Genomic DNA, 19,766 nt, shown 5'->3' on the forward strand with positions numbered 1-19,766 from the left:
CAAAGGGTTTATTGAGGCAAGTTTCACATACAAGTCCAGGACAGAGGGACAGGGTTTATAAACAGGAAACTGGAAGGGATCCTGAGGGCACAGGGTGGAATCCAAAAAAGAGTGAAATAAATAGAGGGAGAGAGTGGAGGGCCAGGAGAGACTGACAGACTATCACACAGTGATAACGACATGGGGGCGGGGGGCTCCATTAAAATCCCATTTATTTATACAGATATACAGGGAGTTATGGGGGACCCTGGGGGATCCCACTCCATCCTCCACGCCCCAGAGGGGCAAGAAGAGGACATCTCTCCCCATGGTGACCCCTGAGGGGTAGGGGACTGCCCTTGGAGGAGTGTGGAGGGAGGTAGGGGGGGTGCCTCCCCACAGGGCACTGCCTGCTCCCGGGGCAGCTGCTGGCCCTGGAGGCGTTGGGTAGTGTCTGAAGCTGTGCTGAGGGAACTGGAGGGGAGGGTGGGGGCTGGGTGTGCTCCCACTGAGGACAGCCTGGGTCCGGCTGGCTCCATGGCTCCTGGTGGACCTAGCGCAGGGGCGTCTGGGGTTCCTCCCAGCACACCTCCCACCCAGGTCTGGAAGGATGGAGAGGAGGAATGGGGGTTCAAAGAGAGAACCTGGCACCTTCTGGCATCTTGGAAAAGCTGATCCCCAAGGACACCCAGCCCTGGTTGTGCTGCCCCAGAAGGCAGCTAGGAGCCCAGGAGTGGGTGTCAGGGCAGAGATGAAACTCCTGGAGGCCATCTTGGAGGGTGATTCCGGAAGGAGGCAGTTCCCCAGGCTGAATGCTGGGGGAGGGCAGGCCATGGGGGAGGGCCTCCTGCGGAAAGGGCCTTTAGCACCACCAGACTCAAGGCAGGCAGGAAGAGGCTGGGCCTCCGGGCCTCCAGACTGAGGCTGCCACCTGTGGGAGACAGAAGGGAGGGAAGACTGAACCATGACCCCCAGGGCACAAGAGGTAAGGCAGCTCTGGGTCCCTCCAGGCCTCAGCCCCTCCTCTGAATGCCCAAGGACTACACAGGACGCCCCAAATGTGACTGCAGGACTTGCCACCCTAGGCAGGGCCAGGCAAAGGAGTGAGGACACAGGGGCTTCTTCCCTCCTGGGCCAAGCCTCCCTCTGAGCCCTGCTCCTCACCTCAGTCCCACCTGCCCAGCCTCGCTCCCCGGCCAGGGCGGGGCCAGGTGGGCATCATACAAAGACCTTGGCCAGGGCATCAGCGCCTGCACTGGCGATGAGGGCCTTGCTGGGGTGGCAGGCGACAGCATGGATGGCCTCCTCGTGCTTCTTGCGGTGGGCCGTGATCTCCTGCACACACGTTTTGTTGTCCAGGCTCCACAATCGCAGGGAGCAGTCGTGGCCTGCGCAGGCGTGGGCGGAGCGAGCCGTCACCCAGCAGCTCCGGACCCCCAGTTCCTTGCTCAGATCCGACCCCCAACCCCTTGGCTGGCCTCTCTCAAGGCCTCGGAGTCAGGTGGAGGCTCACTTCTCCTCCTGCCTCCCTCTGCCCAGTCCCCTCCTGACATCCCGCCTGTCACCCTCCATCTAGTCACAAGTGTTTACTGAACAACTACTGTGTATGGGGCCCTGGGGTTACAGTAAACAAAACAGGCAAATCTCCCTCCTGCTGTGGGAGAGACGTAAACAAGAAAACAGAATAAACAATGCCAGGTGGTCTCGAGTGCTGTGGGCATAAGTCGGTCAGTGTGAGGACAGACTGGCCAAGAGGGAGTCAGGGAGAAAAGCCTTCCAAACAGTGGGCCAGCCGGGGGAGGCCCTGAGGACTGACAGGAAGCACGTGGGCTGCAACGGCCTGAGCAGCGGTGGGGGGCAGGGGGAGGTCAGAGCTGGGCTGGGCCTTGGGGGCCATGAGCCACCGGAGGGAGGTGGCTTGACTTAGGTGTCAGGACCAGGCTGCAGTGGAGGCCAGCTCTCTCCGCCCCTCTCTGGAGGGTGCTGGCCCCTGTATGGATCCTCTCTGCCAGGGCTACATCTCCCTGACCACACCCTCGCCCATCTCCTCGGAGGCAGCGGCTGCCATCACGGGCAGATAGAGAGCAGGACAGGAGTCCAGGCCCGTACACACCCTCCCCCACCCTTGCTCACCCTTCTGTGCATTCACTCGCTCACACCCCATGGAGATCCCACACTGCGGAGCAGAGGCAAATGGCAGCCCCAGTTCCCACCAGCACACACCCATCACCCCCTGGGGAGCTTCGGCCCCCTCTCCAATGGCCAAGTCTCACCCCATCCCTTCAAGGCACCTCGGCACAGTCGCTGGGCCTCAGTGCCCTTAACCACAGAGAGCAGGGCGGCAACAAATGCTATAAAAGTTTGTGGGGACCAAATCAAATAGACCAGAACTTCAATGCCTGCAACCCACTGGGCTGTGCCAGTTATGCAAGTTTCCACTTCTGTGTAATGGGGATCAAAGTCCCAACCTCGTCGGTTATTCCGAGGAAACGAGATGATGTGGGAAGTGCCTAGGATGGGCTCTGCTCACAGTGCTTTGTTGTCACCGTCAGGACCACCTCTTCCTGCCGCCTAAGGCTCCCTGCCCAGCCCCCCCCTGAGGAGTCCCCCGAGCACTCCCTGCGGCCGGGGAAGGCACAGGCCCTCGCTCCTTAGGAGCAACTTACTTCCTGACATCAGGAACACGCCATTGGGGTCCACAGCCAGGCAGGTGACAGCATCCAGGTGGGCAACCATGGAGTGCACGCACTTCCCTGAGGGCAGAGGGCAGAGGGCGGCAGGTTACTGTCCCACTTTGGGCCTCACCTGGAAGGACGCTCAGAGCCTCCCATGTGGACAGCAGGGGTTCTGTGTCTGAGCCTGGTCACCCGCCTCCCACAAGCACAGTGAGTTGGGGAGCCGGGAAGGCAGGGCCTCACCTGTCCGGTTGTCCAGGAAGCGGATGCCTCTGTCGTCATGGGCGGTGATGGTGAGGGGCTGGTTTGGGTGACTCACCACCTGGTTGATCTGGGTTGGGCCTGGAAGGAAAAGCAGGGAGGAGGGACATTAGAGGGAAATTGGGGGACAAGGACAGAGGCAAGAGGAGGACCATTCTGCCACATCCCTGCCTCTGCCTAGATGAAGAGGGCGGGGCACCCAGGCCACGCCCTTCTCCGGCAGCGTCTCCTGTACAGCGGGCACAGGGCCTGTCTCGGAGTGGGCAGGAGGGGTGACGGACATTGAGATGGCTCGTCCAGGCCACCAAGTGGGCCGACAGGCAAGTCCGACGCCCTCCCTGCACTTAGCCCTCCCGAGACTCGGGGCTGTCCATCAGGGCAATGGCTGAGGCCTCATCCCCTCCCACTGAGCCCCAAGGTGGTGGGGAGCCATCTGCAGCTGACGGAGCCTCAGGAGCACTGCGGCCTCGGAGGCATTCAGATCCCAGCCCCGGTGGGCCCTTACCGCTGCTCCCCTGGGACTCCAGCGTGAGCAGGGCACTGCCAGCCTCCAGGTCATACAGGACGGTGTCGCCAGAGCGGAAGGAGGCCACGATGTGGGCAGGCTCGGTGCTGGTGAAGGCCACTGAGGTGGGGATCCTGTGATCTGAGGGCGGAGGGGACGGACGGTTGCCTAATAGACCGGTCCTGCCCTGGGACTGGGGTGCAGGCGTCACCCTCCTCGCAGGGCCTCCAGCTCTACACGGCTCCTGAGTGAGGCGTCAGGGTCCCCACTGTCCCCCTGTCCCTCACTCACCGCTGGCTGTGGGGAAGGTACAGAGGCAGGCCGGGCTGCTGCTGCTGGGGTCCCAGATGCGGATGGTGCCATCAGCGGAGCAGGAGGCGAGACGCTGGGAGGTGGGACTGAAGGCCAGGCCCCACACCGCGTCCCCGTGGCCCTCCAGGACGTGGCTCAGCACGCTTGGGTCTGGACCCACCGGGGGGGAGATGGACTGCGTCAGGGCCGCCAGCGCCATCGTGGACAGCCTGGAGCACGAGCTCTGCCACACTCACCCAGCCTCACCCCACAAGCGCCAGGCCCTCGAACCCGTCACCGCCGCCACGCACCCTGGCGGGCTCACACTCTGACCGATAACTGGGAAGAGCTTAGGGCTCTGAAGGCAGCCCCGCATGGAAGCGCCATAGGGCAGGGATGCCTCCGTTCCCTGCTGTCCCCTGGGGCCCATTGTGCTCAAAGTGGGCACCTGATACGTACCTTTTAACTCAGTTAAGGGAGAAGGAACAATGACGACTCTGGCCCCGGACCCTTCAAAGCCCGGGCCCTGCAGTCCTTTCTGCCCCCGGGCCCCAGCCTGGCCATCTCGCCAAAGCCCTGTGGTCAGCCCCACCACGGCCTCTCTGGTCACTTGTGTCAACACAGGGGTGTCTGGTCGGGCCATGCTGGTGCCCAATGGGTGGCAGTTCGTTTGGCCCAGAGCACACCCTGCCAGGGACTGACCCCTGACCTTTCCCAGGGTAGGACTGCTCTCAGGAAAACGGTGTAGTTCCTTAAGGGAGCACAGACCTCTGAACTCCACCACAACAGGATGCTGCATGGAGCCATGTGTGTGGTCATTTATCAAAACAGCGGTCAGAGAGCAGGGACAGACCCTGAACAGAGGTTACTTCTCCACTTAACTCTTAAAGGTGCCCAAGAACGAAGCACAAACCCCTGCAAGCCGGCCCAGCTCATTCTCCCTGCCACCGGCTCTCCTTTCTCCTCCTGCCTGCCCCGCTCAGTCACAGACACGCAGAATGCTGCCAGGGCCCCCCACGCCCTCACATGTGCTGCCCTGGCCCCCACGCTGATGCTGAGTCAGCTCAGCCATCTCGTCTGACTGCCACACGCTGAGTCACGCTGTTCCACGCTCAACCAGGCTGAGCACCCCGCCAGTCCCTGCCGTGGCAGGCATGGGCAGATGCTAGCTGCATGTGCGGAGGGCAGAGGCCCCAGGAGACGACGTGGGGAAGGAAGGGCAAGAGCTGTCTCACCGTAACCATCGTAGGGGTCCATGTTGAGGTCTGGAATCTTCCAGCTGTGGATGCGGGCATCTGCCCCACCACTGTAACAGTATTCACTGTTGCTGCCCATGGCTACTGCCAACACGGGGCCCCTGGAGGGTACAAAGTAGGGGGAAACGAAAAACTCAACGCTCGCCCCTCCCCAGGACCTTGCCATTCTTCCTCTACTAGCATTTTTCAGGGGTGGCCAAAGGAATTCAGCTTCTGGAGCTTTTGTCGTGCCACCGGGCAAGTTGCCCGTCCTCTGCCTTCCCCTCCCCATGTGTTTCCTCCTCCAAAGGCTGTGCTGGGAACCACACAGAGCACCCGGGGCCAGGGGTGTGGGCGCAGAGGGCCCAGGGACTCCGCCCCTCCTGCTGCCCTGCCACCTGTCACCACCCGCCTTTGGGGGCACCTCCCTCCCTACCTGTGAGCCCGGAAGGCATGGATAGGTTCCACGTCTTGTGCAGCATTCCTGCGGGAGACAGAAGTCACCGAGAGCCCCTCATCCCTGTTCCTGGGCCCCGATGCCCCCTCCACCACCCTTGGGGTTGTGCCCTCACTTCTTGGCTGTGACAGCCTTCTGCAGGTTCCAGAGCTTGAGCGTGCCGTCCTCGGAAGCGGTGAGCAAAGCCGACTGGCTGTGGTGGAAAGCCAGGGAGCGAATGCCGTCGTAGTGTGACCGAAGGGTGAACTTGGGGTTCCACGTCTTCTTAAAGGCATCTTTGCTGTCAGACAGCTGGGGGACGGAGGGAGCTGCCTCAGTGTCTTCTCTTCCACCCCAGCAGTCGCAGATATTCGCATCCAGGACCCCAAGGACGCGTCCCTCCACAGAGACCCATGTGAAGCACCCCACAGCCTGGTCTCCAGCCCCGAGGCTCCCCTCTTCTTCCTGGCCCTGCAGCATCCCCTCACTCAACAAGCTCTTACTGTGTGCAGGGCTGTGCCGGGCTCTGAAGAGACAAAGGTGAGCCCGAACCCTTGGGATTTCGCAGTTCACAGGGGGTGGGCCTAAAGAAGTCCCCGAACCTGTCTGGGGCCCACCCCCTGTGAACTGCGAAATCCCAAGGGTTTGGGGAGACACTCAGATCATCCCACCTGTGCACAGGCTTATAAACTACAAGCAGTGCTATGAATTAAAAAAGGCCCAGCCAGCGTGGCTCAATGGTTGAGCGTCGACCTATGAGCCAGGAGATCAGTTCGATTCCTGGTCAAGGCACATGCCCGGGTTGCAGGCTCGGTCCCTGGTGGGGGATGTGCAGGAGGCAGCCGATAATTCTCTCTCATCATTGATGTTTCTATCTCTTTCTCCCTCTCCCTTCCTCTCTGAAATCAATAAAAATATATTCAAAAATAAAAGATGTACTGGGAGGAAGCACCCAGCAGCCTGACCGCCTCTGTGGGGTCAACAGGCTTTCCTCCTGAGCAAGTGACAAATACGTAGGACTTAACCAGATAAGGGGAAGGGACTGAGGAAGGACACTGCACGTGCAAAGTCCCTGAGGCAGGAGGCAGCAAGGATGGATCCAGGCCTGAGAGGAGGCCCGGGTGCAGAAAGCAATGGGGGAGGGCGGCTGAGGTGTGGAAATGGCGACAAGTCCACACAATGGGAAGAGACTGGGGAGCAAAGCCCCAGAAACACTGCACATGCCCTGGAGGGTGGGGGTGTCGCTCTGAGTGAGGGACCTTGCAGAAGAAAAGCAAACCTCAGTGCCCCGCCCCAAGATAGAGTTCACACCTGACAAACCCTTTCATCTAGGCTTCGTCCCAAGGCCCCTGCCCAGCTGCCACTTCGGCCACGTTCTTTAGGGCCAGAGGCTCTGCCTTGTGTGACCGCCCTCACTCACACACTCCCCAGGAAGGATCAGACGCGGGGCAGCTCCTCTGCTCAGAGCTCGGCTCCGGCCCCTTTCCCGGCCTCCCACAGCTGTGCCCGCCCCCCTGGGACCAGCAACCACCTGAGACCCTGCTGAAAGCTCTGGGAGTGCCCTGCCACCTGCACACGCACCCGATTGCCCATCCCGGGGGGCCGGGACCCACCACGGCCTCAGGCTCAGAGCACTGGCCCTCAGTTCCCTGTCATTCCCGCCCCACTGCGCCACCAGCCCCCGTGCGCACCAGACTGGCCTGATTTTTGGTTGTTGGCTGGAGGCCATCTTCCCCTCAAAGGTCTGCTCAAGCCCAACTTTCTCAGTGTCTTACCCGCACTGCTGCCAGCCGAGCCCCCGTCCTCCTCTGGTGCTGTATTTAGCTTCTGCTCCCCCCTCGCCCTGCCCCCAGCAGGTGGGTCCTGGGCTTGAGGTGCACTTAAGCAAGCCGGGCTGGGAGGGGCGTCCCCTGGAGAAGGAGCCTGGCACCGTGATTAAGACACAGGCTCCAGAGTCTTCTAGGCTCTGCCACTGGTGAACCTGTCAAGTCCCCGAACCTGTCTGCATCGGCACCCCTATGTCAAACAGCTGAGCCGCTGAACGGGCTCACATGGAACTCCCGTGTCAGGGACTGAGCACAAGCCGTGCACAGCCAGCGATCGACAGACGCGGCCACTATGCAGAATGCCCAATGGGGGTCGAGGGGGGTGGGCACCCTGAGAACTTACGTCACAGCTGAGGTCGTTGTCATTGGTGACGGTGAGATCTGCCAAGTCCCCCAGGCTCACCTCCCCGCCCCCGATAGTGTCCATGATGAAAACGTCTGAGGAGAAGCCAAAGGAACCTGGTGGGGGGAGGGGAGGGAGGGGGCAGAGAGGGGCCGGGAGAGAGAAAGAGACAGAGAGGCGGAGAGAGAGGTGAGGTGTGAGAGAGAGAGGTAGAGGACAAGATCAAGAATCACAGCTGGAAAGAAAGAGACAGGGAGAGACAGGCAGGCAGGCAGACAGGGCAGGACAGACAAAAAGGGGGAGACAGAGACAGACAGACGAACTTTTGGGACAGGGAGGCTGCAAACTAGGGGCCGGGCCTCGACCTTGAGGACACAGAAGCCCTGGGCTTAGCTCTGCAGCCTCCCTCTGCCGTAGGTGCTGTGGCCCCGTGGGCCGGGCCAGGGTGAGGGGCCTCTTACCTTCGTGTGGCCGGGGCTGGGGTGTGCCAGGAGGCGGTCCTGTCACTTTGGGGGGCAGTCCATCCACATCCCGAAGGTCGGCCAAAATTCCCTGGAGTTTGACCCGCCGGCTTTCTACAGGGATGCGGCACCAGGCAGGAGTCACCACCAGCTCAACCCAGCCAGGCACAGGCGCCTCCTTCCCCACCGGAAGCCGCTCCTGTGGGAGCTGGGGAGCCCTGGCCCCCGAGTTCGCTGGGCTCACAGTGGGGTGGGGATGGACAGAGGAGACTGAGCGGGGACCCTCCATGGACCGCCCTGGCAGAAACCTCGGTCTCCAGCCATGTTGTGACCCCGAGGGCCTCGCAGCTCAGAGTCCCAGGACCGGAGGAAGATGCAGCACATTGAGGCCCTGACAGCCTCTCCCGCTGGTCCCATCCTGTTTCCTCCCCGAGGTCCACAAGAACTGGACACACGCGCGCACAAGGCTGGCAGCCCCACGTCAGGAAGAACCCGGCCTGCCTGTGCCCCCAGGGGGATTTTCCAGGGAAGGGGTGCAGGCCTGGCTACTGTGGCGCGGACCTCCTGCTCTCCCTCGGCCCCCCTCCTCTCAGGAAGTATGTCCATCCGGTGGAGACCCTGGGGCAGGAAGCAGCTGCAGGCAGCTGTGTGCCCCTCCTGCCAGAAAACCCTCCACTCACCCAGCTCATGGTGGGCCCCCTCTCCAGCGCATCGCCGAGGGTCCGGAGAGCCCTCCCCGTCCTCTCCTGAGCCCAGGAAATCGAACTCATTGATGGCATCCTCTGAGTCGTCCTCATCTTCATCCTCTATTTCAGGCACCAGGGCCTTGGCTGGCAGCTGGGGCATGGAGAAACAGACAGTTAGGGAGCTCATGCCACAGCCAAACCCCCCGAGCCTCCAAGAACAGGAAGCCAGGGCCCCTGTGAGGAACACACCGCACCAGCCACCAGCCACCAGCTCCTTCCTCTGGGGCTGTGCTCCCCCTGCTGGGAGTCCTCAGAGGCTGCTCCCTCCTGGAGCCCCAGCCTGAGTTTGGAGACCCTCCCTTCTCCACCCCAGCTGTGATCCCCTCACAGCCCTCCTCCTGGTTTATGCTCAAGCTGTTCCCACTCCTCCAATCCCTGCCCCCCAACACAGTATTTCTCATGAAGAAAAGTCAATATGACAGCCTGCTTCAGGGAGAAGGGCGGTATGTTTGTCTATGAGTGTACGGAGGTGCACAATCAAAGTGAGAACAGTGCCCTGGCTGGTGTTCCTCAGTGGTTAGAGTGTCCTGCACACCAAAGGGTCTCGGGTTCAATTCACAGTCAAGGTCACATACCTTGTTGCAGGTTCAATCCCTGGGTCAGCCCTGGTCGGGGCATGTACAGGAAGCAACCAATCAATGTGTCTCTCTCACATCGATGTCTCTCTTTCTCTCCCACACCTCTCTACCTCCCTTCCACTCTCTCTAAAAACCAATGGGAAAAATACCCTTGGAGTGAGGATTAACAAAAAGAAAATAATAAAAGTGAGAACAGACCCAGGAACGTAACATGTAATAATAACAAATCCTCACCAACACTGCTGGCCTCTGCATTATTCAGTGCACTGAATAAGACTCAAATCTATGATTTCACATCTCACAACATGAATGGTTACCATTGTTGCACTTATTATCTCATTAGTGCACACGGAGAAATGAGCTGAGCAAAGTGAAGCTCCTTGCCCCAGGTTCTCCAGGTCTTCCTGAGAACTCTCTAGATTGGCTGAGTTTTTGTTTTCTTATGTAACCAGCACACGCTACTTTTAGAATGAGAAAAAAACAGCACAGTTCCTCCACTCTGAGAACAGAATGCTGGGCAAGCGAATAATGAGTTTGCCAAGTTTTCCACAGCCGGTCTTAGCCGAGGGTAGGAACCAAATCATCAGATTCCCTCAATTTACAATTCCCCATCCCAGACTTGTGAATTCAAGAGCAGCCTGGGGCCCCACACGGACACCTTTTAGACACAGCCTTATGAAATGACATCTAGCATATAATTCTCTACCCTCTCATCATGACATTTTACACAAAGAACCATCCAGAGTGTGCACCTGGAACCGCAAACACTGCACCTAAGGCTTAAGGGACTTCCAGAGTTTTCCAGACAATTTTGATATCTCAGTTCTGTTTTAAGTGCTGCCTTAAGAACACACCCCAACCAATCCCAGGATTCTGACGACCACTAGACTCAGCCAGCTCCTCTTCTCCTTCCTAAGTGGTCCCTGACTAGACTGTGTCCTGGGCACCCGTGGGGCCAGCCTCACTCAGACTGTGGACTCCTCAAGGGCATGTCTGAACCCCTCCCACAGGCTCAGCACCCCAAGCTGGGTTTGGAGGGTACACACTTGGAGGCAACACCTTTCAGGCATCCGTGAGAGGACCAGAGGGATGGCCCCATGGGCGGGCGCCCTCCTCTTCCTTCCCAGGAGAAGACGTAGCGCCAAGGTGTAGACAGCATGCCCGGAGAGGCACTGGCGGGAGTCAGGGCTCACGGGACTGTGGAACCGTACGGGGCCCTGAAAAGCCACCCTGCCTGTGCCTGTGGCTCTCACTGCTGAGCCCATCAATGCCACCACGGAGCACTCCGTGCGGCAGCCACTGTGCAGCCAAGGCTTCCTATGTGTTCACTCATTTTAGTTAAATCCTCAGCATCCAGAGATAGGGACCATTAGCCTCTGAAACTCAAGTTAAGACTAAGAGCATCAGATACCCAGCGAGGCCCGGAGCCAGCCTGGGGGCCATGGGCAGGTCTTTCAAATCACAGTCTGGTCACTGAAGGCCTGCTGTGTGGGCATGGGGAGGCGTGACACCCTACGCAATGAGCCACGCCCAGGCACGTAGGACGGGGCAGTGGCAGATGCCAATGGCTAAGGAAATATGAAAAGCCAGCAATAATTTCTCTGCAGGAGCAGCAGAGAGGAGTGGAAGGTCTCCCAGAGGAGGCTGAGGTAAGATCTGCTCAGTAGTGAAAATCCTAGTGGGGGGCAGGAGGGACCAGGCATTCTGGACCCGGGAACAATGCTGGAGAGCCCGTGCTCAGAGACATGCTGGTTCTCCTGTAAACCCAGCTCTAGGGTCTGGCTCTGTGTACTCCCTTCCACTCAGTGAATTCAATGAGCACTTAGTCTGGGCTGAGCCACACTGGAGAGAATGTGGAGGCCAGGACAGACCTGGCCCCTCACAAGGATGGGGCAGGAGGGTTACAGGGAGAAACCAGAGTGGTTCAGGTGGGACAGGGGACCTCCAAGAGGCTCCTGAGCCTGTGGAGGGAAGGGGAGTAAGGGTGAGTCAAGGAAGACTTCCTGGAGGAGGGGTGTGTCTGAGGTGAGTTTAAAGAAGGGAAGGAGTCTGATGAAAGGCTGGGTGAATGAAAGGCCGTCTCTGCAGTCCCCGACCCCCACTTCACAGGTATACGCTCCTGACCCCACTGTGGCACATCCCTCAGCACATGGCTGCTTACAAGCCTGCCGCTGCCCACAAGCTCCTCCACGTCAGCAACAATGTCTCCATACCCCGGCTGCCAGCACAGATGGTCCACAAAGGCCCACGCTGATGTTTACTGGACAGATGAGACTATGCCATGAGACTATGCCATGCCTAAGGGTAGCGCTGTCATGAGGGTGAACGTGCTGGGAGCCATAGCTCGAGGTCCAGCTGAGGGGATCTGGACTACCCTGTGGGCAGGGTCCCTGAAACAATCCTGACATCAACAGCAGACCGGACACTCGCATCCTCTGAAGCCCCCACGAAGCTCCAACCTGGCTCTAGGCTGAGCCCTGGGCCCAGCCGCACTCAGTCAGGCAGCTGGAGAGAGAGCAGTGAAAAGGCCGAGTGGAGCTCACAATCTACTGTGGGAGACAGAGAGCCACAGTGGCACCAAAAACATATCTGCGTATGACGCTCAGCTAGCCGGAAGGAGAGAGCACTGTCAGAGGGCACCAGGGGGCTAGCCTGGGCTGGAGTTCAGGAAAGGCCTCTCGGGAACCCGAGCTGGAGAAGGGAGGATGGAGAGAACGGGGTGCAGGTGGGGCGGAGGCGGCCCTGACAGTAAAGACCTGGCTCCTCTGAAGGTTTCTGAGGCAAGGCGACGGGGACTCTGGGATGTGGTCAGCCCACACAGCCCACAGAGGGAGCCCTGAGCATCCACAGGGGCACCCTGTTCCTGGTACACAAAGCAGGGGGATCCCCCGGGAGGAGGGAGGAGCGCTTCCTCCGGCGCGCGCACGCACCTTCACCCGCTGCTTCTTGTGCTGCACGCTGTCCAGTTCGTCGTCCTCGTCGCTGTCCTCGTCCTCACAGTTCTGCAGGAAGGGGATCTGCTCCAGCACCGAGCCACCCAAGCGCTCTTTGCCATCTTTGCCTGCTGCATTCCTGCCCACAACAGGGGGCAAAGGGGGCATTAGTCTTGCCATGTGACAAAGCTCAGGTGCCAGGGTGAGGCTTGGTAGCTGGAGCCTGGACCCAGCTCTCAGGGGGCTGACCCACCACAAACCCAGAGGAGCCCTGACTGTGATCAGACACAGGGCTTCAATCCAGGGTCTGCCTAACGGATGCTCACCCGACTTAAACCCCCATGTGGACCACAGACTGGGCCAACTCCTCACTGAGCTCGGACCCCGAGTTCCAGTGGACTGGCCCCCAACCCTGACCACAGGTCTCCCCACGTGTGCTGAGTCAGGAGAGCTGGATGAGAAAATGCCACTGACTCAGCAGCCCCGTTCCCACGGCCCGGTCAAACCACAAGCACAGGCCAGGGGAGGGACAGAGACGTGCCCTGGAGGAATGGGAAACTGGTCTCTACCAATGCTTGGGCCCTCCAGCCAGGGGCCACGGCCAAGCCTGCAGGGGTGAGGAACCTTTTTTCCTGCCAAGGGCCATTTGGACATTTATAACATCATTCGCGAGTCATATAAAATTATCAACTTAAAAATTAACCTGCTATATTTGGTCAAACCTTTAATTAACTCACCCCCAATGCCTTGGCAGGGCCAGACCAAATGATTTCACGGGCCTCACACGGCCCTCGGGGCGGACCTTCCCACCCCTGCCCTAGAAAGCTGGTCAGTATACGGTTCTGGCCCGTAGAGAGCCTTCCAAATCCGTCACTCGCTTCCCGGCCCCCCATGCGTATCCTCCCAGCAGAACAGCTCTGTGCTCAGCTGCTGGGACACCATTCCCGGTTTCTCCCACAGCTGACGAAGCTCAGCCTCCTTTGCTGCGGCCTCCCTCTGCTTCGTTCTCTGGCCTCTAGACACAAGAGCCCCAGGGCTCAGTCCTCAGACCTCCTGGTTGTGCTGCCAGCTACACTCTCTCCTTCAGAGCCTGCAAAAACCGCTGTGCTGGTAAACAGAGGTAAATTTAGGAATCAAGCACCCAGCCCCAGCTCCATGCTGGCTACTCACGACCGGCACTGGGTCACCAGGCACCCCGAACCCCACCCATCCTAAACAGCCCTCTTGGTGTGCTGCTCCTCACCTTCCCCATCTCGGTCAGTGCTGCTCCCAGCTGCTCAGACCAACCCTGGAGTCAGTTCTAGTTCTGTCCCTCTCCCCCACATCCAATCCTTTAAACCATGCCGACTTACCCTGAAAACCCATCGAGAGGCTAACCACTTCTCACCCTTCCACCTAATGCCTGCCATCGCTGCCTGGCACTGCAGTCGTCTCCCAACTGGTCTCCCTGCCCACTCCTGCCCTCTACAGCCGTGCCGTCCTGAAGCAGACGGCGGGCATCAGATCACAGCACGCCCCTGCTGGAACCACAGGCTTCCCACAAGCCGAGACGAGAATCCAAACTCCTTATCTCAACCAGTGAGGCCCTGTTTGATCTGACTCCTGAGATTTCAGCCTCACCACAGACCACAAGCCCACGGCCGCCTCGCTGGCCTGCTGCTGCTCCCGGAACCTGCCAAGTCTCCGCCTCAGAACCTTTACACGTGCTGTTCCCTCTGCCCAGAACATTCCTTCTTGTTCCAACTACTTCTGTGGCTCATCCTCCATTTCCTCCACCAAGAGGTCCTACCTACCGACCTTACCCAGAGCGGTACTCTTCTTCCCATCACTCTTTCTTACTACCTTTCCTTTTCTTCACAGCACCGAACGCCACATTACTGGTTCTGCTGAATAACAATTATGGCTGAGAGAAATGAACAAATAAGAGCTCCCCAAAGGGGGTGTCTGTGTGCTTTGTTCCCCGCCAGGCCCTGGCATTGGCCTGGGGTCCGCCTTCCGCAGGTGCTCGGTGTCTGCTGAGGGGCGTGCAGGCGTGAGCCGCAGGAGAGGGGCCAGGCTGGAGATGAGCTGAGGTGTGTTACCAGCACTGAGGCAAGGCCGTGGGAGCGTGTGCACAGGTGACCCAGTACAAATTGGGGATCCCACAGTGAAGAGACAGAGGGGTCTGGAACAAGCGAGCCCACATGTTCTCAGAAGGAAGTGGCCGGCAGAGCCCTGGGGCACGGCTCCCTTTTCCGACACTGGCTTCGCAGGAGAGAGGAGGCACAGAGGGATGGACCCGTCGGACCCAAGGGCTCACCTCTTGATCTGTTCCTCGATCTGTTTCACCAGCAGTGACTCCCCACCGCTGAGCCCCCCGGGGCCTGGTGTGGCCCTGGGGCCCCCTTCGCTGGGCTCCACGGTCCCGTTGAGCTCCAACGAGCGTCCCAGGAGGGATCGCACACGCTTGGACCGCATGTCCAGGATGGTGTCCGTGTAGCCCACCTCTTCCAGGTACCTGCATGGAAGCAGAACCAGGAGGGTCAAGCATCCTGAGCCTTTGTACTGCGGGCTTAGGGGAAGGACAGTACATTGGGACTGCCTTTTTGGAGGAGCAACTTAAGATTACACACCAAAAATTTAAATAAGCATGCCCTGACCCCGCTGTTTCACTTTCAATACAGTGGTGGCTTTACACACCAGTGCTGTCGCACGGGTGCTCACTGCGATGCTGTGCAGGAGACCAAAACACAGGGGCCGACCTACACATCTACCGACGAGGACTGTGGGAGCAAATTACCCATGGGGACATGAGGCAGAAACTAAACAAGGAAGAGTGCCACGGAAGCTGGCCACGATAAATGGCTTAACAAAAACTGTAAGGTACATGTTCCATACAATTCAAGTGTTTGTTTTTAAAAAAGAGTGCTAAAGATTAAAATAATAATAATAATAATAATGATGATGATGATGATGATGATGATGATGTTTAAAAGCCCTGGGCTGTGTGGTTCAGTGGTTAGAGCGTTGGCCTGCGCATCAAAGGGTTGCGGGTTCAATTCCTGGTCAAGGGCATGTCCCTGGGTTTGCAGGTTTGATCCCCATTCATGTCAGGACCGTGCAGGAAGCAACGAATCAATGTGTCTCTCTCATGTCGATGTTTCTCTCTCTTCCTCCCTCCATTTTCCCCTCCAAATCTCTAAATCAATGGAAATATCCTCAGGTAAGGATTAAAAATAAAAATAAAATAGAATAAAGCGTTAATAAATTTATAAGTACTAGGGGCCCAGTGCACAGATTCGTGCACAGGTGGGGTCCCTCAGCCTGGCCTGTGCCCTCTCTCAATCCGGGCTCCCTCAGGGGATGTAGCAGTGCCCAAGTGGCAGGCGGCCGGGGAGGAGCCCCAGCCAGGGCTGGGCGCAGTTCTGCTGCCGCTCATCCTGGCCCCGCTGCGCCTGCTGCCACCACTCACTCAGCTAAGTAGCGCTCCCGCTGTGGCAGCACACTGACCACCAGGGGGCAGCTCCTGCACTGAGCGTCTGTCCCCTGGTGGTCAGTGCACGTCATAGCGACTGGTCGACTGATCATTCCAGTTGTTCGGTTGTAATGGTTGCTCAGGCTTTTATATATATAGATAGAAAACACACACACACACACTTGTAGCATGTCCCCACAAGGCCAAGAAAGATACACACTAAACTTAAGAGCAGTCAGTGACCTCTGAAGAATGGGATTAGGGGCATGAGGAATTTTGGAACTTACTCTATTTACTCTACAAATGAGCATTTATTACTTCTGCGATTTATTTATTTAATTCTCACCCAAGGTATGTTTATTGATGAGAGAGAGAGAAAGAGAGAGAGAAAGAGAAACATTGATAACATTGATCGATCGACTGCCTCCCATATGCGCCCCAACTGGGGATCGATCTGGCAACCTCGTGGTGCACAGGACGACACTCTAAGCAACTGAGCCACCCAGCCAGGGCTAATCCCGCATTAAAAAAATTGAAGCCAACTGGGACTGGTCTAAAAGCGGGGGAGATGAGGGGAATTATCGATGGCTTCGAAAGAGGTGAGGTGACACCCTGCTGGTCCTCAGGAGGCTCCCTGAAAACCTTTTGTTTACCATGACCCTGTCCCTTTGGGACCCTGTCCCTTTGGGACCCTGCCCCTCGCACATTAGACAGGCCTCGCCTTCCCTGCTGTCTCATCTTGTGTGCCTGCGTGCGTATGAGGCTTCCCCTCCCACCATGGGAGGAGGAGGGAAGCATGGGGTGAAGAAGTTGGGCTCTGGGCGCAGACTGCCCGAGATCACCCCTCGGGCCCTCTGCTTAGATTAGCTGTGTGACTTTATGCAAGCAGATCCCTCTCTGCACCTTGGGTTTTCGTCTGTGAAAATGAGTGGAATGGGCAGTTATGCCCTACGGGGACTCATGTGAGGAAGCGATGTGTGCCAGATGTTTAGCACAGTGCCAGGCGTATACTAGGTAGTTGGCAAGTGTTACCTATTGCAATCATGTTGTTGTTATTGTTTGCAATACACTTAAGTTAGCAATTTCACTTCCAGATATTAACTTAAGGAAATCAAAGACACAGACAAATAACTTCCTGACGTTAGTTACACTGTCTATAAAAACATCTTCAATGAAATACACAAGAAGGGATTGACTATGGCAAGTTATGGTCACTCATGCCACAGACTATTACACAGTTCTTCAAACGATGCAACCTAACTAACTTATATGAAAAGACGTTCACAACACTGAGCAGAAGCAGCGCATCAGAAAACACTGTGAAGGGGAAGCCCGTTTATAAAACACATACACCAACACAAATGCACAGCCATGAAGAGACTGCTGGCATACATGCCAAAATGTTATGGGTATGAAGTTCCTTAGGTGGTGGAATTATGAGTGATTTCTATTTTTGTGTGTATGTGTGTTTCCCTATATTTCCCAAATTTACTGAAATACACAAATCTCTTTAGTAATAAAAAATAATTTAACATTATCCCTAAAAAAAGAAAAGCAACAGGCATTTGGGATTGCATTCCAAGAGTGGGGTCTTCCCCGTCTGCCTCCTGCACCGAATCGTCCCGCCCTCTCCCCAGGTGGGGCTCCACCTACACGGTGACAGGCCATCTCAGCTGTGTCCAGCAGGATCCTGATAGTCCAGTGTCCTCAGTGGGGACAGGCAGGGCTGTGGAGTCTTCAGGCTTATCTCCCAAGCCAGGCATGGCCTTCGTCTCCTTGCCCCGCCCCCAGACCCCTGTCCCTCTGCACACTCACTGTCGAAGAAGTTGCCGCCCCTCCTTCCACACCAGTGGGCTGTTCTCCAGGGTGACCGACTCCACAGGGCCATTGGAGACTGGGGGATGGAGAGAAAGGAGACAGGCTGTTTTGGTCAGGGTACCACCACATACCCATCACCACCTCCCCCACCTTCCTCACCCTCAAACCCAAACTGGTCACTGTCATGGGTTCTGCAGTCACTTTCTGAGTGTTTGAAACCTACTCTTCCCTCCACGCTCCTTATCTCTAGTCTCCTGACTGGTCATCCCCCAAACCACCCCCAGACTATCTTCAGACTCAGCTCTAGTTATGCTATTTTCCCACACAGGAAGCTGGCCCAATTCTGAGAAAAAGGGCGGACTCAAATGGGTTCAAGTCCAGCTCTGCCTCTTCCCAGGTGTGACCCTGAGCTGGTCCGTTTACCTATTTGAGCCTGTTTCCTCTTCTGAGAAATAAAGCTAATGATAGCAGTACCTACACCTTTTGGGATTGTTGTGTGGATTAAATGAGACCATCTGTTCATTTTATTCATCAAATATTGATGGGACCTTGTGTGTCTGTCTCTACTTCACACAGGGACAGCAGGCAGGACTGGGCTTCTTCACCACTACCCACCCCTGCCTCTCCCCAGGGGTCCAGCCCTGTGCCCAGTGCCCAGTACCCGACAGAGCAGCCTATGGGGGGGGGGGGGGGGCCTGAGAGCAAGTCAAGCCCTCCCCAGCCCCCGCCAATGCTGCTTCCTACGGAGCAAAGGAAGAAGAGTGGGAGGAGCAAGCGGGGAGGTTCAGAGGGTGGGTACCTTGTTCTGACAGTTCTGGTTTCTTCTCTCCCTGGTTCGGGTCTGTCCCAAACTTCAGTTTATGATATTTAGCCCTAAAAAGAACAAATGAGTAACAAATGAGACAGAAGAGTAGACAGGACAGCACTCACCTCAGGAATTCCAAATCCCCAGGCCCCCCTAATCCACTCTCCTACCTCTGAGGCTGAGCTCCCCCAACCTGCCCACAGTATAAAGCAGCCCTGGGGGGGGCGGGCACACATGGCGCTGTGAAGAACCCACTCTCCAGAGCCTGGCAGGCTGGGCTGCGATCCCAGCCCCAGGAGTCCTGACAGAAGTCCTCGCTCTCCAAAAGCCACTGTACCCACCAGGCTAGTGGAAGAGAGGAGGCATTATGGATAGATGGTGTTTGGCACACAGTGGCCACCATCATTATGAATACTGTCACTGGTGTCTAACCTGAATCCACCTGCTATGTCTTGTTCTGTCCCCTCCTAGAACCGCAGAGTACTGGTGATGGGAGAACGCCTGATCCCCCATCTCCCTCGGTGGAAGGCTCTGCTGGGGACTGACTTCTCAGAGGCAGGACCGGGCAGCAGGGCTCACCTCTCCTGCTTCAGCGCATATTCTAACATCTTGATCCGCCGCACCAGGTCTGTCTTGAGATTCTCTTGCCCTTTCCTTTCTCCCTGGAGGAAAGCCACCTGAGCCTGGGACAGAGGAAACAGGAAGACAGCAGGGCTTAGGCTCCCTGATGTGTGTCCCTCCTCACTCAGGGCAATTAGCACCAGCTCCTACCCCTACAATGACATGCAGCAGCCACTTCAGGCATGAAGACCCTGAGCCAGGGTTAAATGGCGTGTGAGAGGGCACGCTAGTTCTGCTGCCAGAGTCCCGGCCACGTCACCCACAATGGAAGAGCTGAAGAGGAGTCCTTAACCCCTGAAATACTGAAAGCGGGGCCGGCTTGGGTGTAGCCTATCCCTGCCTTTTGGGGAGCAGTGGGCTTGGGGATGAAGGTGGGGAGGTAGGCGCTAACAGTCCTGGGGTCCTCCTCCTCTCCACCCAAAGGCAGGTGCCGTCCCTAAGACTGCTGGTGGAGGCGTCTCACTATTCCTACCAGCGCATCTATCTCTGGGAGGCGTAGGAAGCTACTTCTGGAGTTTAGGGACAAGAGTGGGTGGCTTGGCTCAGCTCCTGCTCCAGTGCAAAGCTTTACCACTGTGGGGACCAATCGTCCCCCTGGAGTCTGCCCAGCATGAGGGAGACGTGCCACAGACATGACCCAGGGCCCCTGCCAACCACTTCACACCGTCTGCTGGCACGGGCTGCCCCAGTCTGCTCTGGTCTGTCAACAGGTCATCTGGAGACACTCGGCCAACGACCTGCGAGGCAGGATCCTGGCCCCTGGCCACGTTCCGGAGGCCCTGTGCCAAAGCCGAGTGCA

General features: G+C 57.7%; 1 protein-coding gene across 2 annotated transcripts in view; it reads right to left on the reverse strand.

Moving 5' to 3' along the window:
• The window catches only part of STRN4 (striatin 4), a 27,656-nt gene continuing 7,890 nt past the window's right edge, over nucleotides 1–19,766 (reverse strand). The window contains exons 2-18 of one of the 2 annotated variants that reach the window (XM_079800456.1): nucleotides 18,926–19,029; nucleotides 18,341–18,414; nucleotides 17,539–17,617; nucleotides 14,569–14,766; nucleotides 12,267–12,408; nucleotides 8,693–8,849; nucleotides 8,013–8,126; nucleotides 7,552–7,646; nucleotides 5,519–5,694; nucleotides 5,383–5,430; nucleotides 4,947–5,068; nucleotides 3,712–3,882; nucleotides 3,421–3,561; nucleotides 2,898–2,996; nucleotides 2,646–2,732; nucleotides 1,144–1,367; nucleotides 1–910 (exon numbers count right to left, since the gene is read on the reverse strand). In XM_079800456.1, coding sequence (XP_079656582.1) covers nucleotides 1,198–1,367; nucleotides 2,646–2,732; nucleotides 2,898–2,996; nucleotides 3,421–3,561; nucleotides 3,712–3,882; nucleotides 4,947–5,068; nucleotides 5,383–5,430; nucleotides 5,519–5,694; nucleotides 7,552–7,646; nucleotides 8,013–8,126; nucleotides 8,693–8,849; nucleotides 12,267–12,408; nucleotides 14,569–14,766; nucleotides 17,539–17,617; nucleotides 18,341–18,414; nucleotides 18,926–19,029 — 1,977 coding nt within the window. In that variant the 3' untranslated portion in view covers nucleotides 1–910; nucleotides 1,144–1,197. Of the gene's footprint in view, nucleotides 911–1,143; nucleotides 1,368–2,645; nucleotides 2,733–2,897; nucleotides 2,997–3,420; nucleotides 3,562–3,711; nucleotides 3,883–4,946; nucleotides 5,069–5,382; nucleotides 5,431–5,518; nucleotides 5,695–7,551; nucleotides 7,668–8,012; nucleotides 8,127–8,692; nucleotides 8,850–12,266; nucleotides 12,409–14,568; nucleotides 14,767–17,538; nucleotides 17,618–18,340; nucleotides 18,415–18,925; nucleotides 19,030–19,766 lie in introns of both variants that reach the window. The other variant, XM_079800455.1, reaches the window with a different exon arrangement.

Source organism: Cnephaeus nilssonii, assembly GCF_951640355.1.
Source record: "Cnephaeus nilssonii genome assembly, chromosome: 20".
In the NCBI taxonomy this organism is placed as follows: domain Eukaryota; kingdom Metazoa; phylum Chordata; class Mammalia; order Chiroptera; family Vespertilionidae; genus Cnephaeus; species Cnephaeus nilssonii.